At 37.8% G+C, this 26,017-nt stretch overlaps 2 protein-coding genes across 2 annotated transcripts in view; both read left to right on the forward strand.

Annotated features, from left to right (window-relative positions):
• LOC139115887 (macrophage mannose receptor 1-like) overlaps window positions 1-26,017 on the forward strand; it is a 147,673-nt gene that overhangs the window by 70,324 nt on the left and 51,332 nt on the right. The window lies entirely within an intron of this gene.
• LOC139115888 (C-type mannose receptor 2-like) lies at window positions 9,575-15,520 on the forward strand. Its single transcript, XM_070678299.1, has 7 exons — window positions 9,575-9,725; window positions 10,736-11,015; window positions 11,609-11,682; window positions 12,582-12,861; window positions 13,153-13,223; window positions 14,040-14,319; window positions 15,123-15,520. The coding sequence occupies exons 1-7, from the start codon at window positions 9,677-9,679 to the stop codon at window positions 15,196-15,198; spliced, it is 1,110 nt and encodes a 369-aa protein (XP_070534400.1). The 5' UTR covers window positions 9,575-9,676; the 3' UTR covers window positions 15,199-15,520.

Genomic DNA, 26,017 nt, shown 5'->3' on the forward strand with positions numbered 1-26,017 from the left:
TTGTTAGTGTGTCTGGCATTTGTTGTAATTATGTTTTACAGTTGTCGGTTTTCGTATTCTTTTTAGTCACTGATAACATCGATTAATTTGGCGCAAACCGCTTCTCCGGCTGATTTTGTCAAATTCAATAGATAAAGTATGACACACCTTGCTGGAAAAGATGACAATGACAGAATTCACAGCCCATGCGCCCGTAAAGTTCATGTATTGCTGCCGCAACCTTTTCATGAATTCTCTCCTAATTTAACTTAGCGACCTCCAAAATGTAAACAACTTAAACATTTAAACGGAAATCGAAAGGCTAAACGAAGTGTTGCTACAATAGGTAACTTATTAAGACTTAGACAAGTGTTTGAGCACAATATTTTCAATAACATAATTATGTATTGTTATGGTTTGTGTTGTTAACATCAGGGCATCCCTTCGGACCTCGAAAGATTAAGTCAAATGGAAAACATGAGCGTTTCATCTGCGATTGCATCAGAAACACAGTCTACCTGACATCTTAAAAAGGAGTTCATGCGCAGTTTATCAGCGGGCGATGAGGTCTCACAACTACATGTGTAAGATACTGCCACACCCATAATAATAAATATACTGACTTTATGTAAGGTAAAATAATAAGGGGTGCTGATGCCAGGACCAGGGATTTAGAACTGCGACTATAGTGAACTCTACAAAATTATGGGCAGTATGAAGACAGTACATGCGATCACATTTCGCATCGCTGCACAGCCAAACAGAGACCTGCACATCGATCTGCTGCAGTAATAGAGTCTCACAAAACAATATGTGACTGTGGGCGGTGATATATTCACACATGGTGGTGCTGTATATACTCCAACCACCACACACTCTCTCATGAGGAAAGTAAAAGCCGCAACTTCGAATTCATTAATTATTAAAGTGAGAAAGTATCAAAACCTGTGTAAGGAGTTGATTATTGTTATTATGTTGAGATGACAAAAGAATCTCGTTTTAAATGGAATCAAACCAATACGCGTGCCTAATAAAGAGCAATCTTAAATCCTCGTGAAGGCCACAAACAACAAAAATCTACTGAAACATCGTGTCTGGCAAGGACTGATTGCTGCAATCTTGAGAAGAGGAGGATGAGTGTGTTTACGTTTTTGGAATTATCTTCATTAAAGAGGTCTCCGCCATCTCGAAATACTCTGAGGTTACATATTAAGTACATTTCAGAAATATTCGATGCATTGCAAAACACATCAACTTCACAGATTTTTGAAATCTGTATTGTATTATGCTTTCGGTCTCAAAATGAACAGCTCTGTTCAATATGCGGTATTTTCAACAGACGCCTTCATTGGACCAACAGGTGATGATCCTGCGTTAGGGGCCTTGCAGATTACTTAGTCAGACGTTAATGTGAGGATAAATAGCAACACAAAATATACTTCAATATAGAACATCATTCTGGTGCTTTTGTTGCAAGAATGACAATACAGTTGGAAAAATGTATGATTGATGTGAATAATATGCAGCACTTAACGGCAAGGACTTTGGACAAAATATCGATATATAACAGAATTGTATACAGGTAAAGTTATTTGCCTCTTCAGGAAGCTGATAACAATAAAAGCTATTTTTTGGAATATATTAAGATCTGAGGAGTATGAATGTTTGAGATACACAATGCGTGTAATCAACAAGATGTAGAAGCTTGTACGTCATCACAAATTAGCATGTACCATGGAAACCCGCTATATATGGCGCTTCAATAAGGTGAAAATAGTGAAATACATCGGAGTTAAGAAAAAGTGTGTTTCAAAAGAAATGACACGTACATTATGTATATTTTGCTAGGAATTTGGAAGAACATTCTTCAGAAGCTTTAAACAGCAAATGATGCAGACTATCCCAATCAATCGCTGATCACAGCAGACCAACAATGATGATGTGCAAAACCTATTACCAAACACTGGCATCAGCTAGAGCGCCCTCAGGCATCGATATACTGGCCAAAGCTGACTGCCAACTCCCCGCCGCGAAAATAGACAATCCCATATTGGATGTTTGTTGCTTTGCAGTAGTTCGGTCTCACGACGTGTTATCTACCAAAGACAACACTCAACACAGGCAACCTGCCTTCAGAGGGATACGTTATATAAAAGGAAAACGTCAAGCAGTCTACAGAAGTCTACAGGCTGTTCTCTGGGCTCGTCGTCCGATATCTTGATGACAGCCCTATTTGAATTTCGTTAATTTTCTCGTTCGTGTTGAGAGGTATCCCAACCTCATGTGGTATCATTTGTAACTTTGATGGTTGAAGTATATTGAGTTCCAATGCATTGTACGGTTTGTTCGGTGACAGGTGTTATCGACATCATCAGGGCTACGTTTTGAAGTTTTCTATCCACCCAAAAGCCTAGGGGAGCTGCCCAATGAGGGGGCGCGTTTTTCGCGTTCTCACATGGTGGTTTCCACAACCTGTTCACTAAGTATTGTGCAGGAGAGTACAGACGATTGAAAAAGTTTGGATGACTTATAGATGGCCTGCTGATTAATATTTAAGATAACCAAAATGTGTATACTATATCTAGCAAGTCACGTTAATTAAACATAGATTTTTTAGGAAGAGTGTCTTCGCTGATTTACCAACTAAATGAATTCAAGTGTGGCCGATAGAAGCAATTCATCTGAAGCTTAAATTGGTTAGCGTCCTCTATAGGCGATTTAATAATGACCTTGCTTCTGTACAAATCCTCTAGAGAGGATGACCAAAAGAGCGATAATTTTTGATCAGACATAAAAGTATCAGCAGGTTTTTGTCGAGGTCGGGCTGTCATTGACATGAAAACTCTATTAACCTTCCCATCTACAGAAGAGGGTTTTTTCTTGGACACAGATGGTGTCATAACAATCAAATACAAGACAGATGGGATGCGTTTTGCTATCATAGTTTTCAGGAAAGCCGATTCGCAACCCGATGTAAACCATTGGCTATGGTTGCATACGTCAAATACTTCATACTATTGTTTACTCATAAAATACGGTATTGTACGAGGCGCCTATATAAAACGCCATATCTCCAAAATGATTGCCCATGCAAAAAAAGTAATGTCAGACTGTGAAATTACTGCAATAGCTTGTTTAACATGTGATGTGTGGCAAATTATGTTATTTTTTCGGGGGCTGGCAGCCATATTTGATTTATGCAAATTAAATTAAAAATATTTCCCCAAGGTAGATTTGAGTTGACGTATAATATGTTGTTTTTGTACCTCTACAAATGCAAAATGCATTTTAAAGAAAAAAATTCTGTTGCAATTTGTGATGGATTGGGTGCCAAAATGTCGTAGATGCCTGGACTAAAATAATTTTTTTCTGTTTATTTTTCTAGCCAAAGTCAGTACTGTGACAGAACATGTGACCATGGGCACAAGAATATATTTTAACGAGAGATGAGCCTGTAGCAGTACTTTTCACGAGCGTAGCGATATGGTCAGGAGGTTCCTTCGTTATTACAAAATTTGGTTCCTTTGATTTACCAAAAAGTGTAAAATACACCATAAATATGACATAATGAATCACAGCGATCCGCCGCCATGATGACATTCGATATATGAGGTCTATGATTGGCTTAGCTGACGTGCATGTATTCACATGTAAGTGTTCAATGGTGGCCACTGCCATCATCTGATCGAGCTCGAACGCTGTTGAGCTCATTCTATCGCACATGAAGGACAATGCATGGACAGTGTAGGTATATCACTCGTCGTTTTCAGAAGAAAACTTGTCGTTAAAATGTTGTAGCGTATTTAAAAAAAAACAACAAACAGAAAACAAAAACTGATACATTAATATAACATGAAATATATCCGATACTTTATTGCCATTTCTTTCACATTAATTTTAGTAGTTTTATCACTTTATTGCCTGGAAATCTGACTCAAAGTAAAAGCTATTGAAACTGGGTCTTGCCGTACGTTGACGCATTCACGAGGATAATGGGATTACAATAACGACGACTATGCCGTCAAGAATTTTATTCTTATCGTCACTGCTGTAACGCATGCGTATCAGTGAGCTACTCGCGGCAGCCTTCGGCGGCCCGTTGCGCGAGGTTTAATTAGTCCCATCAGATGTTAGTCACATAGAGCTCTAATAGAGAGCATTGGTATTATATCAGTCAATTGCAAATTTACATATTTAATAAAGTTTAATAATTCAGGTGATCTGTCACGAAATACCGACTCAAATTTGATGAAACTTGGCACAGATGTTGAATATACCAGAGCTGTTACAGTGTGCAAAGACATTTAATAGGGGTCGTGTCAATTAATTGCTAATATGCACATTTGATATATTTCTGTAATCAGGGTGATATGCCTAGAAAAACTGCAGCAAATTTGATTAAACGTGGTACATATGTTAAGCATACAGCGTTGTATACTGAACAAGTCGACATTTAGCAGTGTGATATCAATTGATAGCTAATTTTCATATTTTATAAACTTTCATAATAAGTGTAATATGTCCAGAAAAAACTGCAGTAGATTTGATGAAGCTTGGTACAGATGTTGAGCTCATGTTGCTTTAAAAATGTTTAAAGAAGTGTATCAGTATCGTCTTAATTAATCTCTAAATTGCATATCGAATGAGCTTTCCCTATTAGTTTCATATGTCCAGCAATACTTCATCCCATTTGATGAAACCTGTTATAGATGTTGATCTTCCAGCAGTGTAATGACTCGCAAATACATGTAGCAGTAACATATCAGTTAATTGCTAATTTGAATATTTAGTAAACTTTTTTTAAATTAGAGTGATATGTCTAGAAATACTGCATACAATTTGGTTAACATGGTACAGACATGATAACGCAGTGCTGCTATAGAATGCAATGATATTATCTGGTACTGTTTCAATTAATTGCTAATTTGCATATTTAATATATTTTTTGTATAAAAGGGTGAATATCCAGGAAAACTGCCTCGAATTTAATGAGACATGGTACAGATTATAATCTTTCAGTGTTATAATGAGATGCCAAAACTTGTAGTAATATCCTGCGAAAATTCTTGACTTATTGAATGACATTCTTAATTAAGATACTCGGAGATAATTATTTACTTAGCCGGCTATTGAACCACTCTTTTTTGAGAGAGGGGATTTAGCCGAGCGGTTCTCTCTGTGGTCTCTCCGCTAGGCGAATGATGACGTATGTTGTGGATTCGAACCCGATTGAAAACTAGCCGTATTACAAACAGCGAAGTAGTACCTCTCGAAAACCTTGTTTGCTGAATTCATATCGGTAATCGCATATGCATATTAATTAAGACACTGGGGCTATTTTCGTTCAGTTTGTACTTAGCTAGCTTTTTACGAGCAGCAAGGAGCACATCAGTACGTACGTAATAATAGTTAAATCGTCATCTGCTGTAGACTTTATTGTGATGTGACGACATCTTTTTACACCTCGACGTGAGAGTAAGAGAAAGCGTCTTGGGATCGTTGCTTCAACATACCGAGACCCGAGTTTCAAGATTCTTTTATGAGCAATTCTGCCGTTCCGATTGTTTCACAATGTTCTCTGCCATTTTAAAAGAGTTTCGGCATGTCAAGAAGGCAAATGTACGAGTGAGAAATTATACAGTGCAATGACACAGGCATGGAAATCGAAATTCGAGTAAATGTTACGGGACTTTATTTTTAGTGAAAATCATAAAAATAGAAGTGGATATGCCCTTATATTTTACGATCGGAAAGAAATTTTGCTAATGACTACCCTCATGTTTTAAAATTTTGCAATTTAGTATTCATGCCAAGAGAAGTCTGTGAGTTTTTTAGTGAAGATTTCATATTAATAGAAAACTGTGGCGTTAAAATGCAAAATAGACAACAATTGATTCTCAAATTCTTATCTTTTTAAAAAAGGAATGCTTTTTATTGCCTTCAATGATGTATGTAAGTAAAATGATTGACCATCTGTCATCCATTTCGGAGAGCTGAAATGGAAACATTGTCAACGCATTTCACATTTGCCATTTCAGAGAACGTAATAACTGTAGGTCAATTGCATGAAAAAGTTTACAGACAAGAATAGCGACAGGCATCAGCCGTTTCAGTCTTGCCATGTGTGTTAGAAATACCGATCTTTCATTTTGAAAAGGAAAATTGTGAAATAAAGGTACTATATGGCCGATCGTCTGAACCTGACTTCATGCTAATTAGAGATACTCAATTACATAAGAGACAGATACCAGATTAATAAGTCATCTGTCCTTGTATTAATTGATGCGTCCCTTTTGTGTTCACTATTTCCCTTCTCTTAATAGCACCCTGTTGTCAGCTAGTTTTAAGATAAAATGTAGGCGTACTGTGTAAACGTTTACATTAAAGGTGGCGTTGCACCCACGATGACGATTTGGGTTTTTTTTTAAATCCTATTATATGAGTTTATTTACAGATTTATCAAGTTTAGCATTTGTAATCATATGAAAGTAATACATGACTATTTATAGATGTTATCATGTCAACAAATCTGACTAGATCTTGCCACGTCTAGTACTTTTATGGTGTGCGGATTTGTCATGCAGAATTGTTTTTGTTACTTTTGATTGAGTTTCAGCTCCGATGACAGAAGCGTAGTCTAATAAATGATTATATAAAATGAAAGGTGAGATTCAAAAGGATCACCATCCACAAATATAACAAAACAAACTTCAATCATATCTTTTTGACCAAGCTTGTCTTGTCATGGCAGCTCATACTGTGTATATTGTACAGAGATTCCTTGCATGTCAAAAATAAATAAATAAAACCAATTAAGTTATTATTCATGAAACAAATTTTGCTGTAAGGACAACAATGGCTGTCTGTCTGAAGGTTATACGTTTTTTCAAGTCAAAATAAATTCGTTGAATCTCTTGTTGCCTCTGACGTCATTGCGAAGTTGTATCTTATTCAGAGCAGGTTGATCCTGATTTGTTTATGTAATTAATTTAATTGTAAAGTAAAGAATCGACATTCCTTTGCACATTGGTGAATAAATTTCTTGAGGATGCAAGCTCAGCTGCAAGCTCAAATTCACACACTTCAATCATATCTCGTATGTTTCATGATGTTAATTTCAGTGTTTAACCTTTATTCATAGTATTGTATTGCATTCCTGTAATCAATTTTATGTTTTATCTTTCCCCTCTACACCTTTTTATATATATATATATATATATATATATATATATATATATATATATATATATATATATATATATATATATATATATATATATATATATATATAAGCTTGTATTGGGTATCCTATATTCTAAATGTCCCCTTGATCATACCCAACGTCCTAGTGTCATTTTAACTGTTGCTACATTTTGTGAATGTCGCACGGTTTCATGGATCTGTGAACAATAATTACTATGTCCCTCTTTTCACTCATTGACTCCAAAGATAAGCCTTCCATTTTGTATTTTAATTCCTGATACCTGAGAGCCAAGGGCATGACTTTTGTACACTTAATTCCATCTGCAAACTATCTGACCAATTGCACCGCTGATTGACATTAAACTGAAGCACTTTACTGTCCTTGTTTAAACAAGTTTAGACAAGACTCCATGACTTTTCCAACAACTGAGATTAACAAGCTGACAGGACGATAGTTTCCACGGGGATAAAATTTCATATTTTTTTGAAAATCAGAGTGGCATTTGCAAGTCTTCAATCTAATGACGCTTATACAACTTTAGGATTTTTTTGGAAAGTATAAAATGCGATTTTGCGAGAACTGCAGCACATTCCTTTCTCGGATATATCTGTCCAGGCTTTCTGATTTGCTGGTCTCAGATATTTATACAGTCGCTTCCGTAAAAAGAGTATTCATCACATATTCTTCTCTTTGACCATCGTAAATTCTATGTGAGCCAGGAATGTTTCCTTCTGAGCTGACTGAAAGTTACCTTTACCATCTATTCTGACGTAATATTAAAGTTTTTTTCTATTCTTGTTACTGTTTTCTATTATGTTGTTTTCACAGCTCCTCTTAGCTTGGTAAACTTCCTTGGTGCAAATTTTTTGTAACCTCTCTGAAGCCGAGTGCAATATGCCGTGCAAATTTGCTTCCGTCCATGAAAGGATAATGTCCACAATGTATGCGATCTCTAACCCGATTTGAATGAATACAAAGCAAAATTTTGTTCAACAACCAACCAATCCTTGGGGTAAGCATGGACTCGCCACATTACAAAAATAAGAAATCCGAGTTATTTTATATTCATATATGTATTTTGTCATGGTTGATCAATTTACATAAAGTGTTTCATTTGTCATACATGTATGTCTTCGGACATTAAGCAATGCAACTCTAGATTGCATAACGGTTTTTGAATTTTATGGTATCTAGCAACAACAGTTATAACGAGCCACCAAATCCATATGGATGGCTAAGGTGTTTGATCTGCGTTGGATATATGCTGTTTTATGTCCATACAGCTGCCATTTAATATCATTCTCCCAGTATCAAACTTTTTGATTCTTTTTCGCATTTTTTGTAATAGTTTTTCCTTTTCTTTTCTGTTTTTCCTGTTTCGTTAATTTTTTCGAGGTTATCTCTAACATGCTTACTAGATGCATAGCTCGTCCTTGAAAAAATACGGGTAGTGAAATAAATATTTATTAGAAATATTTAAAGAAGAAATAAATATAGTCTACGAGGTTTGAAGGTAGTATAGTATGGGACGGTAGTATACGTTATCTGGAGAGGAACAATGGTTGGTAGCCATGGCGGTAATTCAATTATCCATCACAGCTACCTCTGTCCATTCTCACTACTTTATACTTCGATTATCTGTTTATTACAGAGACAGATGTTGTTAAATTTAAAGTGTTCCATAAATTCACTAGTCTACAAGAAATAATACCTTAATATGGTATATTGCTGTTGTGAGAATTTACACCGTGCAAAATTGGCCGCTTTGCCGATATTGTCGATGTATCGTTAGCGGATGCACTTCTTAATTGTGTAGGGTAAATATTTTATATTAATAAGGAATACAGATAAAAACTATGAAATTAAAGTTCGTGCTAAGATCATTTCAGAAAGACTACGTGCGCTTCGCGACACACGTGCACATCAAGACTAATTCATGTCGAAACAAACGATATCATAGCTTCGGAAACATGATAAAAAAGACAATAAACAGAATTTACATAGTTACGTCTAGTCTATAGCCCAAGTGTTAAAAAAATAGTAAAACAGAAATTTCGGCTCATTCAGGGCAAAAACGTGATCAAAAGTGAAGAAGTCAAACCTCTAGTTGTGGCCATAACAAAATTAACATTGTAGAAACTGAATTAACTTTTTCAATTGAATGATCTACAATGTCTGATAGAATTGTATTTGTTGTCTGTGAACCAATTTTTGTGAAGTAGTTGCGAATTATCGTGTCGAAAAACTGTTAATTATTCTTTCAAAAAGCAAAGATTTCTGTTTTAAAAACCAGTGTGTTGTCCAAACTGTAAATGAATTATGGGATTCATTTGATAACCAGTGCAATTTCCATAATATTGTTGAAACCAGCTATTGGCTGCGGCTCCTCATCCATATTCAAATAAGTCACCAAAAGACACATAAATCGGACTCAGCTAGACAACCGGTTACATAGTTTGGACATCGTCAGAAGATTGATCGATCGGATTGAGCATGAATATGTTGGTGATCTCGACCGTTTTCATAGTCCTTTGTCAAACAGGTGAGTTCCTATATAGCAAGTTCACTTGTGAAAATAAAATATTTCTCCGAACCTCGCAAATTTAGGTTATTGGAAAAGTACAGAGTCAGGCTTCCTCCGTATTAGCAGACTACAGTTAAAATCAGCTTGCTACCGCATGTTTTGATACAAAAAATCTTTATATCTTTAAAGGATATCTTAAGCTCATAATTTTAAGTTTATGAACATTTTATAGCGGCACGTAAAGATTGCACAGGGACACAATATAAGTGGCGATGTGTAGTACTTTCAATTTCTTGGAAGACGTTTACTCTCTCTATAAAGGGGTAATAGTTTTATAACACATGTATTCAATCTTTAGTAAACCGTTCCATTTGATTTCATTCAAAAACGGCGCAAAATACTAACCCGTTTTCAATTCCCGGAGTCATCGTTCAATACTTAAAAGATTTAACTAAAATTAATGTGACATGAAAGTGTTTAACACTTCATTACGAGCTGTGTTGCTGCAACCCGTTTATATGTATTTTTGGACTGTCCACTGTTCTCACTTACAGAACACGTTCAGTTTAGAAATTACTAATCGTTGTATCGACCTGTACACATTGCATTGAGAAAAAACCTATCGTTAGCGTTCTGTGCAGTTTCATAGACGAGAAATGTGATAAGACAATATAAGAATATTCAAGCAGTCAGTGGATGGGCGAGTTTTTCATTTAGAGCGCAGCGACACTGACGATGTTAACTGTGGCACAGTGAACGTCGTATTGGCTTAAATTGTTGCAATTTTTATCAAAAGAGAGCGTTTGTAATGAATGCAGGTGATGTCATTTTCTATCGCCAGAACTTTTTCCTATCACCAAACACGTTGTAATTCCAAGCTATTTTGAAATTCACTTTTAATGGCGTGATATATGTTTGTTCGTGCATATGTTCTCTTCCATACCATTATCCTTCGACTATCTATCTATCGACGTATCTGCCGTTCTTTTTTTTCTTTTACTCATTATACCATTCTTTCTTGCCCACAGCCCTTGGCCTTGAGTTGTTCCAAGAGGCGAAGAGCCACAGCGAAGCAGAGAAGTCATGTGAAGCAAAGGGCATGGTCCTGGTGTTGGATTCGAATTCGGACATGCATTCGGCGATACTGTCACTGCTGAGTAGCAATGGGTTAGATAGCACGGATATTTGGATCAATGGTCACCAAAATTGCCAAGGCAATTGGGTCGACAATAAAAATAAAGCATTGGGCAGTTATCAGCCCTGGGCAAATGGAGAACCAAATGGAAGTGGCAAATGTCTGCAGCTCTGGTAATTGCACAAATTGTATGATTTATTATTCCTACTCTGTCAAGTGAGCGTCTTTCTTGTAAATAGACATCTTCCCTAACGGTGAATACATATTTGCACATGAGTTGACGGTTCATGGTGAACATGAAAATAAATATTTAACATGATTTAAATCAGTCATTTGTTTCCAGTTAGAGTGACTTATCCAGGACAAACTCAAGAAAAAGTTATTACATCAACAAAGTTTAGAGGAATCTAATTTTGCGAACCAAGCTACATTTTAATGAAAGAGATGATAACAGTTGTACGATCTCCCGAAAATCAAAGTTTTACAGTAGCATCAGTTTTCTGTGACGTCAGACGAAAAACATTATGTGAGATTTAGTGTATAATAGTAAATGTATGCTATTGACTTAACGCAAATAGGCAGTTAAGTAAACAAACGTCCGACATGTCACCTTTCGTGCCGTAGATTTGCCTTTATGTATACTTCAGTTGTCTAGCAGCCTATTTGTAAAATGTTTCATTCATGGTAGCCTTGATTGTGTCAATTTAAAGGTACATAGATAAAAATGTAGGTAAACGTTAAATAAAAACATGTTACTTCCTTCAAGGGCTGGAATGGGCCATGCATGGGACGACACACCGTGCAGTGTGACCAAACCCTACGTATGTGACTTCGTATCACGTAAGTACTATAAAGTGATTCTAGGCATACACTAAATACTTTATATAATTTTGTACACAGAGCAAACATTACGCGCGGAAATTGAGTGTACTTTTGGCGGAAGGAAAAAAAAATACATATATATAAATATATATATATATATATATATATATATATATATATATATATATATATCAAAACAAGATATACATACAACAAATATACTTTCAAAACATCAAAACACAGGAACAGCATATGGACCCTCAAGGACAGCAACACAAAATACAACGTCACATGGTCTATCATTGACAGAGCCCAGCCTTACTCAACCAAGACAAAACGCTATAACCTCTACATCACGGAGAAATTACATATTATCAACTCAGACAAGTCAACACTGCTAAACAAACGTACAGAATTTCTTTCGAAATGTAGATACAGAAGCAAATTCCTTCTCATTAACACTTGAACGCGCCAGAACAACCGCCTCGTTTGCATATACACCTGACCCTACATATAGGTAGCCACGAGCTCGCCAACATCACTCCTGACGATTGCCATGCGCATGAAACAGTCTGTAGAGTAATCAGGACAAGTTCCACGCATATATATATATATATATATATATATATATATATATATATATATATATATATATATATATATATATATATATATATATATATATATATATATATTATATATATATATAATATTATATAATATATTATATATATATATATATATATATATATATATATATATATATATATATATATATATATATATATATACCAAAGTATAGAGATGTCCACACTGAAGCTTAATCCGTTGTTGATTTCCTTTTGATAACTGTCTATTTTTTATAATTGTCTATTTAAATAATTTTATTCTTTTTAATTGCATATTTGTTCGAGAAGCGTTTGGCCTCCACTTGTTCCGTGAGGCAAAGAGTCAGGGTGATGCCCAGGCAACGTGTGAAGCGAACGGCATGACTTTGGTTATCGACACGAATAAGCATACGCACACGGCGATATTATCACTGCTTGAAAACAACGGATATGGAGACACGGATGTCTGGATCAACGGTAATCAAGATGGTAGTGGTAACTGGGTCACCAGCGATGGAGATGAATTGATGTGCTATCTTCCATGGCAAGATGGAGAGCCGAACGGTAGTGGCACTTGTCTCCAACTTTGGTAAATTTCATTTCTGATTTACACTATGTGTATTCCTCGATAAGGTTATAAAACACACAAAAAATTAAGTTATTGGTCTCATCATATAACAGTATGCGCTCTCTCATCGTCGCAGATGTTCCACCGAAAAGATGAATTTCAGTTTCTCAAACAAAACGACGTTTTACAAGGATATAAATACCAGAAGGTTTTAGCAGTGATCGTCAAACAAAATGCTCGAAGTGTCCATTCATGATTGCGTAGTCTGTCAGACAACCCGTATCAATTATCCGCAATTCCTCTCTTTTGCAGGGCTGCTGTAGGTCATGCATGGGACGACACCCCGTGCAGTGATACAAAACCATTTATTTGTGGACCTGCAGGTACTGTACTGAATATAATAACCCTATCATACAAGCTATTAGCATTAAGCAATTAGTTATTCATAACGGATACGTCAGAAAACCAACACATGAAATATTATTATAGAAATAAAGGACGACACGCTGACCGTTAACGTTTATTAATGGCAAGGACGAGAGGAAAGCCAGCCTCGCCCGTTAATTTGGCCTTCCTCTAGCCCGCGCCCACAAATAAACGTTAATGGTCAGAGTGGAGTCTGTTATTTCCATTATATTATCAACGAACCGAAGAAAACCGTCAAAATTTGCGAAAATTTCCAGAGCGAACGACAACTGGGCCCCTGAACTGAGCAATACGCGACGCACCGTCACGCGCGCTGTAAAAAATTGGCAAATCCCGAGATATTTTCAGAAAAAAGTATCTCAACTTGGCCCACAAGTGCTCCATTTTATTTTGTGATTGATTATGATTTACGTTTGAGCTGTTAAGTTACGATACTTTGAGTAGTTAATCTTATTATTCATATTCACGGGCATGTAAATAAATCATAACTGTGTATCTGTGGACAGTCACGTGGTTCAGTTTGACCTATCAAAATGCGACAGGTAGGGCGTGGTAATATAATGTTCATTCATGTTTTCGTTAAAATTCTCTATCAACTTAATAAAAATGTTGTCTTTGTCTAAGTTATATCTAAAATGACTTATAATTACCCTGATGTGTTTTATTAACTAACTTGTGTCAACAACCGCGAGATCTATAAACATTGATGTAATGGTGAACGAGCTACGACTGTAATACATTAAGATTACTTTGATTTTGTTTTGGACAAGCAGACTTTGGCTTTAAAGTGTTCGGTTCAGCGAAGAGCCACAGCGAAGCAACGTCGTTTTGTGAATCACAAGGTATGATTCTGGCGCTCGATAGCAGTCCGAGTACGCATTCCGTGATATTGTCAATGCTTGACAGTCATGGATATGGAAGCACGGATATCTGGATCAACGGCAACCAAGATGATAATGGTAACTGGGTCGACAGTTATGGAGATGAACTCACATGTTACCTTCCATGGCAAAGTGGAGAGCCAAATGGCAGTGGCAGTTGTCTGCAACTTTGGTGATTATAATACACACTTAATCCTCTCAGTGCTGTAATTTTTTCCCAAAAAAATTTAGTGCAATATTTTACCAATTTTATGAATTTTTCTGAATGTTTTGGATAATTTTGGACATATGAGCATTGCATCTCGTTGGTTGAAGGTTTTTATCAAAACTTTGGCAGGAATCTAAAAAAATTGACTGGGGTATATTTTATAAAGGCGATGAAAATTGTCTTGGCGCTCAAAGGGTTAATATCACAAACTACCTGACGTGTTATGCTCGTAGGTTAGAATGCGCCCAACATAAAGGTGGTAGGCCTATTATATAAAGATTGCCTAACATTAGCAGTGTTGTGGTTTATTTCCTTACAGCTTATAGAGGAAATCATTTACTGTAGCTCAAATTACTATTTAGTTTAAATCAATGAGCAGGTAACAATTCTAGGTGTAAAAGCATAATATTGGTATTATATAACAACATTTAGTCTAAAATTCCTGGATTCTCCGTACTAAAACGGGAATTATTTTGGCTATACTGTTCCGCGAAATATATTGGTTTCATAATTCATAATTCACACAGTGAGGTTTCTAGAAGGCCTCTAAAGGCTTAGCAAAAAATCAAGTTCTTATTATTTTGCTCATTATGCATCACTCACGTAAATCTGCTAACTTCTGACCTTTCCCGCAAATTGACACATCGTTTACGTACGGCAACAAAGTACTGAAAAGTATCAAATGTAAATCATTTATAGTGAAGTGAACATCTCCATAGATAAAGGCACGTGTAATCATCGGGTATTCTTTATTTCTTTTTATGCAGGGCCGGCGTAGGTCATAAATGGGATGACACTCCATGCACAGTGACCAAACCATACGTATGTGGGCCTACTGAGTAACAGAAATAACAATCCCTTCGAGGAAGAGACCATATCAAATACTTCCACGACCATACAAGACTGTATTTTACTTCTATATTACCAGTTCTTGCATGCTCTGCAAAATTTAACAGTAAAAAAGCGACATGCGTGAAACTTACGACTTCTCACCTGTAAGACAAAGACACGGCAAAATTTATGTTGTCTTCTTATACGCAATTACGTGTTGCTATATTAATGTAACAAGAAATCGGTGTTACTGAGTGCATTTATGTACGTCGTTGATTCTTCTATTGCAAATAGTTCTTTAAAATAAAGGTTAAGAGGCTATGTTAACAAAAAATATCTTAGTTATTTTATTTTTTTAGCTTCGATATTTCCGATGACTGTAGCTCAATACTTAGTCCAAGCATATGGTTGAAACCACAACTATGATAATTGCAGTCACAGATGTGAGTACAAGTGCTCTAAAATGTTTCTGTCTGGAAAATGGACGTTCAAAGCAACCCCTCCTCGGGCAACGTTATAGTAAAATGGTTCAATTCATTGTACGGCTCTCGCAGTATGTTATTAAGGTAGAACGCTAAAAATTACAAACGACCTCAAAAAGAGGGATGAAACTGCAGCAAGTGAAAATGAATACAGTAAATATTGGCCGACCAGCGGGAGATAAAATAATTGTTAAAAGGCAGAGGATAAAAACTGCAACAAGTTAAAACAAAGATAGAAAAATACTGACAAAACAGCGGGAAATAAAACACTTGCAAATCGCAGAGAATAAAAACACACAGACGTACTCGCTGGAGAAACGTGGAAACACAAGAAATTAAAACAGCCAATCAAACAACAGAACGATCAAACGCATTGAAATATGCATTCATTCCGACTGGTGCCAGAGTTCCTAGTTTAAATATTTTGGCCTGTTCGAGTTTATGGCGGGTAGAGTCGGTGGTAGAAATAATAGCAGACACTGCCATGCCAGACCGACCATGGTGGGGTGGTGTACAGAATTGTTTCGCCACCGGGTATGCAAGCTTGTTGTCGGTCACGGTGCGAAGGTGTTCAGCAAAGCGATCGCCTAGGCGACGCTTTGTTTCGCCAATATATAACTTGTTGTAGTGTTTGCATTTGATGCAGTAAATAATATTAGCCGACGTGCATGTGAACACGCCGGTAATATTGACACTACCCCGCGTGCCCTGAATAAAATTGGTAGTAAAAGTATGCGGGTAGGTGTTACACAGTCGACGGCCACATGATGATGTCCCAGTTGCGCGGTTGCGATTAGGTAGAGTGGAACGTACGAGCCGGTCTTTCATATTCGAGTCACGTCGAAATGCCATGATGGGAGGTGCCGAAAAAATATGCTGATATAAAAGGGAGATGATTTTGCGGATTCTATCTTTAAAAGGAAGGTATGTTAACACCAGAGGAATGCGATCGCATTGAGAACGGGTAGTTGACATTAACGCGTCCTCCTGTGTTAGTGGTTCGACGGCCGGGTTCGACGGGCTGTTTGGCTTTGTCTAATACAGAGCGGGGATAACCCCGAGCCGAGAACTAAGTGCTTATAGTTTCCAACTGCAGCTCAAAGTCCTTTTGGTCAGAGCAAATGCGCCGAGCGCGTAGACTGTGAATATGAAATGGATTCCTTGCACCGGCCGGGATGAGATGAGCTGAATAGGACGTACGCATGAGAGTCTGTGGATTTATATTGATTCTCTGCGATTTGCAAGTATTTTATTCCAGCTGGTCGGTCAATATTTAACTGTATTTGTTTCAACTTGTTGCAGTTTTTATTATCTGCCTTTTAACACGAACTTTAACTTCCGCTGCGGCCAATATTTTACTTTAAGGTAGAACGCGCCTTTGGGACATATATTCTGATTCTCAAACTTTTAGAATTCTCTTCTGATCTATCACTTGTGAGGACTCATTTTAAAGCTCTAGATGTCAGAAAAAAATTGACCGCCTTAGCTTTTTGAAAATCAAAATTTTCAATTTCCTTTATAGAGTTAACACTGGGATAGTGGCCATGATTTTGAATTGTATATATCATTAAATCTTGGGTAATTTGTTTCTCTAGTGCCAAAATTTACACGGTGACCCCTAACTTTTATCCTTGAGTTTGAAGGAGTATTGTTGAAGTATTATTGAGGAAAGTTTGAGCAAAAGTGTAAGATCACTTTCGGGGTGTATGCTACCTATAGGGGATATAGTAGACCAGCAAAATCCTGGGTGGTTCATCCGAAATTGGAAAACTGATGACAAGTTACATAGCAAGGAGACAGTTTCTACAACTTTTAGCCGGTTAAACCGGGTCAGCAGATGTAAAAGAGAGTCGGCCTCGTGGGGGTCTGATGTTCATGGAGTGGCAAGGGTGAACACCATTCATGGGAGCTCCCTAAAATGATATAGTTGTTTTAAACAGAGGACATTTTCGACAAATTTTCTTACCCATAAGCTCATGAATATCCATCACACTATTTTGTTGCCAAAAACGAGGGATTTTGCTCGTTGTGACGAATATAATCGCTAAATGTTTAGCTTAGGGTCGACAGAAACAAGGCTTTGTGGCGACTGTTACGAATTCCAACTGCTGTCAGTCACTGGCATGAGGAGTCACGTGAGTTGCGAAAATCCACGAACGCTTGACCAGCAAACATAACACTTTGCTCCGTCAATATGTTCTCAGCATTAAGCTTACGTCTCTTTGCTGTTGGAATTTGTTACTTAAGAAAAAGGCGCTGAAGTCAAAGATTTTATTTAAAATAAATTTATTAAAACTATATATTAAGTACAAAGTGTATAAAGATTATAGGCTACTCCTAAATTAGTCTCCAGAGAGTTGAGTCCAGGCACACTAATGAGTGAGGAAGTCCTCTAGCTGCAGACTTGATGTTGGGTCCGAACTGTGCAGAGTTCACAGAGCAAATCCAGCGACGGTTAGTGTGAAGGTCCCAAACAGTCTTGAAGAAAACACTGACGTGATCGTGATTCTTAATAGTCGAACTAAAATTCTGTCCCGTATTTATACTAACGTCATTCTATCCAGAACATATCAGAACAATCTAGAATTTCTATTGATATGCTAATTACTGTGCTAAAAATATCTTACCTTGTGTAAACATGACGTTCTAGAAAGTTTTAAAGTTGAATAATTAAACTTAAGGTCCTGGAGGAGAATGACATACATGACAGTACATACGGAAGAATAACGGTACGCTCACTGCATCGATTACGTGGTGAAAGCAAGGGTACACATACCACAACATACATCCACGTGACATGCTCTTCCAAATTGACACAAAGAAAATTGACTGACTCAAAAATGACAACGCAAGGAGACAGGACTATATTCACTCCTTTGTGGAGTGACTGAAACAGGAGGAAACTAGGACCGACTCAGGCACAAAAACATTCACAGACTCTTGTATCAGCGGCTGGGCAATGAGGCCTGGCCATGGTTCCGTATTCAATAAATAAGTTCCAGTTCTAGGTCAACAATCGTCGTCAGTTCCATCTTCTTTCCATTAATATGACATGGAGATACCTTTGGGTCGTCAGTCACCTCTCGTCGCCAACCGAGATGCTTCCCGACTAATTCCCCGAAGCACGAAGGCTGTTGTTGCCCAGCCGACAGATATGCCGCCGAGCGAGTTCCCCGAAGTCAACATATGTGAGTAAAATCTCCTTCGACCCGTTCTCAAAGGAAATACCAAGATTCACATACATTAATTCCCCAATGAAGGACATCTTGAACACGCGGAATCTACTCTTCTTGTGACAAGGCAACAAGCCATTTACCATTAACGATGCACAATCAGGTGCTAAGAACAATTAACCATGAGAAGATGTAACTGGCTAAAGAAACAAGGACTCAAAGTGAAAGGACAAAAATACCAAAACATTTTACTTTATTGTTTTTGTTTTATTAAAAACGTACTTAACAGAAACATTTATAATTGTACTTTTACTGTAACCGTAGCTTTTCTTAATTAAGTGTTTGTATCAGCTGTTGACATTTGCTGTGATTGTAGTTTGTGAGATCTCGTAGTGTATATAGAGTGACGGCCGGCTCTATCATACTGCCTGATGTCACGCCCTCAGAAGCAAAGTACAGTGCTTCACGATTCAGTATGATATCGCAATAGTAATGTTATTTACATTATGTTGCGTTGTATATTTTTCCTTCGACTTTCTAGTTTCCGTTGTGTATTTTTAATGTTGAATCTCGTTGTTTACGTGTGCCCTTTGTTATGCAAATCAACCTCTGTATGAAATTCAATTGTTTTACTTTCGCTGAAAACCCATATTCGTAAACATTCATTTTTGATCCTCTCAAAACCCTTTTAAACGGTGTTTTATCCAACTACAATATCATTTCACGCACTTTAAATCACATGTTTTCCGACATGTAAGGATCTGTTTGATGGTCATTTTTGCAAAGATTTTCGAAACACCAATGCTTGATCTCTCTTTCCGTTTTCCGCTAGGCCAGCGTGTTTTTCTTGTTAGTAAGATTTACTAACAGGCTTTATTTATTATAATGCTGACGGCAAACCTATAGAGATGGTCACAAGAAGACGCACAAAGTCCGCCATGCGAATGCCTACAAGTCAACTTGTTTACTATTATTCTTTAAAGATAAACGAGCCCAATTATTACCCGCCAAAGACGCGAGGATTATTTTAGGTTAATAGCGATTATGCATTTTATGATTTTTAATCACACGTGTTTCAGACTTTCTTTTAAAGAAATGAACTTTGTCATATCCTCAACACTGAGGGATAGGATGCTTATATTTTGAAAATGAGGTCATTTTCTATTTCCAAATGGCCCATGTTATGATCTTCCAAATTGGCACAGAGAAAATTAATATTTCACTCTCTCGATACATTAGCGTCCATGGACGTGATAAATCAAGCTGCAATTCCTCTCGATTTGAACTTTAGCAATGCTGGCGCCACGAAATGCCAGCACGGTATCGACAACATGAGCTTGCGCGTTTACACATTCAAAAATTCACCCAGTAATTTATTTTTCTTATGGAGGTATTCTGCGTACTACCCCATACTATTGCAATATCATAATATTGAGCCGTTGTTATCAATTAATTTATTCATAATGTGGGTTTGAAACAAAATAACTGTAGCATGCCATCCGAGTGGAAGTGATAAGTTGTACTTTTGTATCTTTTCTAATATCGGTAAATCAGAATATTGTCTTATTGTGTTCTTCATGACGTCGGTATCCGACATAGCCAACACACTGTATAAATGGATACATTAACTCACAAGAAAAACTAACTAACATCGACCTAGACTCTAACATGAGGAGACAGGACTAACAGATGTATCCTATCAATCTTAACCAAAATTTTACACAACGCTTTACAGTTGATACAAAAACAGGAACACGACCACATTCACCTATAACAGCTTCGTTTTGAGCCAATGAAGGAAGACCCAAATATACTCTGCACCATCTTCTTTGTACTTGCTCAAGTTTGTCGTAATATTGATAGCCCCATATCTCAGAGGCATACAGTAAAATAGGCAAAACGGTTGCATCAAATAACTTAAAATGTGTATGAAAAGGCAGCCCATCGACTCTCTTACTTGCAGTGTGCAGAACTGATAACGCTTTACTAGCTTGATCAGCCAACGTTGTCACAGCCTTTCCCCAACAATTTCTTGATGAAAGTAAAATACCCAAATACTTATAATAACTAACAACCTCAGTAGGCTGTCCATTTAAAATCCAACGCTCTGAACGTGACAAGTGACCTCCCCTGCGAAAAACCATAACTTTGGTTTTACCAACATTAACCCGCATGGACCAGTTGGCACACAATTGACCCAGTACATTAATGAGCTTTTGTAGGTTTACAACAGAATCTGCAACTATTGAAACGTCATCTGCATATAACAAAGAAAATAAATTACAATACTCTTGCATTAATTGAATACCCATTACATTGGAGTTGGCAAGCATGTCATTTAATTCTTCGATGAAAACGTAAAAAGAATCGGGCTTAACATGCATCCCTGTCTCACACCCTACGGCGCGCCAAATGTTTCAAAAATATTTATCGTCATAGAGTAAAAATAAACTGTCAAATTTTCTTTCTAAAAAAGTCTTAAACGTGTATGAATAATAAAGAAAAAAGTTCTTTCGTCCATATCATTGCATTTTATTAATGTACCTTTTCATAAAAATAGCATTCATTTGAAAATACGTGTCATTAAATATTTGAATGTGCCTGTACAGATAAAGATGACGTGCAACCGTCTTTCTCGATTGAAATAAAAATTCGATGGAATTACGGAAGAAAATAAAGGGCCGAATGTTATGTAATGCTTAATTGTAAAATATTCTTTAAACCTTAATGAGAAGATAAACTTTTCAAAAATTTGGAAATACCACACTCCCATACTTATTGACGTACACATACACGTGTATTAGATAAAAGGTGCAATGAATGCTGATTATAAGGGAAAAAAAAAATCAAGCACACACACAAAAATATTGAAATGATTAAAACCAAAACCACAAATAATACTTGCACTACTACCAAAAACAAAACGAACCACCATCAGGTCTGACTAAAAAAAGAAAGAGAATCACAATTGAAAAGTCGACCGAGATCGCGCCGGCGTTGAGGCTGTAAAGAAACCAAAACGAGGTCAGCTTGGAAAAAAAAACAAAGCGAGGTTACAAAAAAAAAAAAAAAGAGGTTACCAAAAAAAAAAAAAAAAAAACCTCAGTAAAAAAAAAAAGAGGCCCGTTCGAGAAAAGAAAACAGAGTGGGACACCCCGCAGAAAAAGTCCAACATGAAAATTTAATAATTGTCAACGTCATGATTGTTACTGTGTGTTCCGCTTACAGCTAATCGCCCCGTGGTGAGCGGGGCGATTAGCTGTAGCGGAACACACAGCATCGTACGCAGGGCTAAATGCCAGAGGGTTTTGGATCATCACACTCGGATGTTGGACATGATATTTGGGGTATTTCAGCGATAGCTCTCAGCTTCTAGTCTTCAATATCATCTCATGGACGTCTAAGTTACCGACACGTCCCATTCTATATTAAACAGTTACCAGTTTTGGTTAAAAGTGGACAAAACACTCGTGGTGGTTCGTCGGCTGCCAGCGGTCCCCTCGCTGCAATGTACACTCGAGGTGGTAAGCCAGTAGCTGGCGGTCCCGTCGCTAGTACAGTAGGCCTACACGCCGGCAACCAGTGATCCCCTCGCTATAAAGTGTAGGGCCGCCTCTCCCAAATCATAGACAGTCTGTGCCCAAACCCCAACAAAACGATGGCTTGCCTCTAGCCCACGGTTACATGTGGTTCGATACACAGCGGCCGCCATGTGGGTATGCAAGTAAAATTGCATAGCACGCTGCGGCCTAGTTCTGCATGGCAGGGCTGTGTGTTACCGGCATCGTACGCAGGGCTAAATGCCAGAGGGTTTGGATCATCACACTCGGATGTTGGACATGATATTTGGGGTATTTCAGCGATAAACTCTCAGCTTCTAGTCTTCAATATCATCTCATGGACGTCTTAGTTACTGACACGTCCCATTCTATATTAAACAGTTACCAGTTTTGGTTAAAAGTGGACAAAACACTCATGGTAGTTCGTCGGCTGCCAGCGGTCCCCTCGCTCCAATGTACACTCGAGGTGGTAAGCCTTTAGCTGGCGGTCCCGTCGCTAGTACAGTAGGCCTACACGCCGGCAACCAGCGATCCCCTCGCTATAAAGTGTAGGGCCGCCTCTCCCAAATCATAGACAGTCTGTGCCCAAACCCCAACAAAACGATGGCTTGCCGCTAGCCCACGGTTACGTGTGGTTCGATACACAGCGGCCGCCATGTGGGTATGCAAGTAAAATTGCATAGCATACGGCGGCCTAGTTCTGCATGGCAGGGCTGTGTGTTACCGGCATCGTACGCAGGGCTAAATGCCAGAGGGGTTTGGATCATCACACTCGGATGTTGGACATGATATTTGGGGTATTTCAGCGATAACTCTCAGCTTCTAGTCTTCAATATCATCTCATGGACGTCTAAGTTACTGACACGTCCCATTCTATATTAAACAGTTACCAGTTTTGGTTAAAAGTGGACAAAACACTCATGGTGGTTCGTCGGCTGCCAGCGGTCCCCTCGCTCCAATGTACACTCGAGGTGGTAAGCCTTTAGCTGGCGGTCCCGTCGCTAGTACAGTAGGCCTACACGCCGGCAACCAGCGATCCCCTCGCTATAAAGTGTAGGGCCGCCTCTCCCAAATCATAGACAGTCTGTGCCCAAACCCCAACAAAACGATGGCTTGCCGCTAGCCCACGGTTACGTGTGGTTCGATACACAGCGGCCGCCATGTGGGTATGCAAGTAAAATTGCATAGCACGCTGCGGCCTAGTTCTGCATGGCAGGGCTGTGTGTTACCGGCGTGACACGGCCTCCCGTATAACGCCGGTAACACGTACAAAGCCCTGCCATGCAAAGCTAGCAGCGGCCGCTATGTATCGAACCACACATGTATCCCGTGGGTTATCCTCTAAACGGAGTGTGGCAAAGGCAAAAATACTCGGGTTGAAACACTCCGTTTAAATTCGAGGCAACTTTTTCACTAGTACCTGTAGAACGCGAACGCGAACGCGCCCGACTTGACAAACACTGATCAAGCAGCCGCTATTTCTCTGTACACTGTAGCTCAACACAACCAGCAAAGGGAGTGGTAGGGCTACGGAACCGCAGCAAGGCCGGGCTGTGAGTTGCCGGATACGGCCAGGCTGTATAACACCGGCATTATACGGCCAGGCGGTATAACGCCGGTAACTCACAGCCCTGCCCTGCCACCCAGAGCTATGTATAGGCTACTGCAAAGATATCGTCGCTCAATATATTGGACTGTGTGGATATAAAGATTTCTGCAATGGGGATCGACATGTCGTGTATGTGCCGGTCTAGCCCTGCAAGTATAGTGAGAGTGTCTGGCGTTGTGAAGGCCGGACACTCTCGCCATACTCGTAGTCGTAAGGCTTGTACAGTTGCGTCGCTCGTCTTGTCGAACACGGAAACGATGGACGTTCTCTCAACACGCGGCAGATTTCTTCAAAACTATTCATTTTATCATGATTTGGGTGATCTTTGAGGATAGACGAGGAATTAGCAAACAACGAGGTGGAAGGCCTGCAGTGGGCTCCCTGCCATACCGCGCCTAAGGCATCGATATGTTCGCAGTGTTGCTATGAAGGGTCATGGGTTGTACGTCTCGCTCGTGATCTGACCTATGGACTGCCTGAAATCTTGGCTCAGTTAACTTGACTCTCTTGAACTATTCACTGTTAACTTGGACGTTCTTTAGGTGATATTGCCCACTTCATTTCATCAAGTATGCCCCAGCCAAACAGAGCTAGGTTTCAAGATGTCACGTTATCACTGAAATGCTCAATTAATATTTCGTCAAACATTGGAGTATGTGGTGATCGGATTCCCCGCTGTTGGGGATTCATCGATCGAAGGAAACGTGAACCATGAGTTTTTTGAATAAAATAATTGTAATTTAGGGCTTGTTGTTTTTTTTTCTGTGGCGAGTGCTCGTTTTTTTTCTTTTTTTTTTTTTTTTCTTTTTTTTTTGCTGTGGCGAGTCCTCATTTATTTTTTCTTTCCACAGGCCCACGCGTTTTTTTTTTGTATCTATGTTCATGGCATTTTTTATTTTTTTTGTTTTTTATTTTATTTTATTTTATTTTTTTGTAGATGAGATCCACTTTTGTCTAGAGCCATCACTGCCGAATGTTTTCTCCGATTTTCTCTCTTTACTGTCAAAGCGGCTGGTGATTCATATTATATTTTTGATTATCTACAATACGTTTATTATGAGACGTAGTGCTTTTTAATTTCTTAAGTACATAAATAATTTTATGTATGCATGGCTTTTTTGTCTGATTCTTTTACAATTATTTTCTGTATGTGGTTCACGTTTTTATTTTTTGTACTATTTTTTCCGAGTGGTAGTAGTGATTTTTAGTGATTTTCTTGTGAATTTTGTGGACGTATCACTGTATAACATATTTTTCTTTTTTCTTTTTGTAAAATCAGCACTAATTGCACCTTTTTCGCGAACTATTATACGTGTATGTATGTCGATAAGTATGGATGTATGACTTTTTCAAATCGTTGAAAATTGTTTATTTCCTAATTACGCTTAAAAGATTTTTTCTCAGTTAAAATGAAGTATTAAATGGCATTTCTGTCTTTTATTTTTTAATTATACTTTTCTTACTTATTTCCTTCCTAATGAGACCGAATTTTTATTTCAATTGAGAAAAACAGTTTATTTTTGCACTGAATCGATAAATATTTTTGAAACATTTGGCGCGCCGTACACATACTACGGCGCGCCAAATGTTTCAAAAATATTTATCGATTCAGTGCAAAAATAAACTGTCTTTCTCTATTGAAATAAAAATTCGGTGTCATTAGGAAGGAAATAAATAAGAAAAGTATAATTAAAAATCGAAAGACAGAAATGTCATTTAATACTTCATTTTAACTTGAGAATATTCTTTAAAGCGTAATTAGGAAAAAACAATTTTCAACGATTGAAAAAGTCATACATCCATACTTATCGACATACATACACATATAATAGTTCGCGTAAAAGGTGCAATGAGTGCTGATTTTACAAAAAAAGTAAAATATGTTATACAGTGGTACGTAAACAAAAATCACAAGAAAATCACTTAAAACCACTACTACCACTCGGAAAAAAATTACAAAAAATAAAATGTGAACCATATACAGAAAATCATTACAAAAGAATCAGA

The sequence above is a fragment of the Ptychodera flava genome, chromosome 17 (assembly GCF_041260155.1).
Source record: "Ptychodera flava strain L36383 chromosome 17, AS_Pfla_20210202, whole genome shotgun sequence".
Lineage (NCBI taxonomy): Eukaryota > Metazoa > Hemichordata > Enteropneusta > Ptychoderidae > Ptychodera > Ptychodera flava.

What these genes read in the sequence shown, in the direction of transcription:
- LOC139115888 (XM_070678299.1), top strand. Translation starts at nt 9,677, where the DNA reads ATGAATATGTTGGTGATCTCGACCGTTTTCATAGTCCTTTGTCAAACA. An exon ending in CATAGTCCTTTGTCAAACAG is followed by an intron (nt 9,726 to 10,735) that starts GTGAGTTCCTAT and finishes TCTTGCCCACAG; the next exon opens with CCCTTGGCCTTGAGTTGTTC. An exon ending in ATTTATTTGTGGACCTGCAG is followed by an intron (nt 13,224 to 14,039) that starts GTACTGTACTGA and finishes TTGGACAAGCAG; the next exon opens with ACTTTGGCTTTAAAGTGTTC.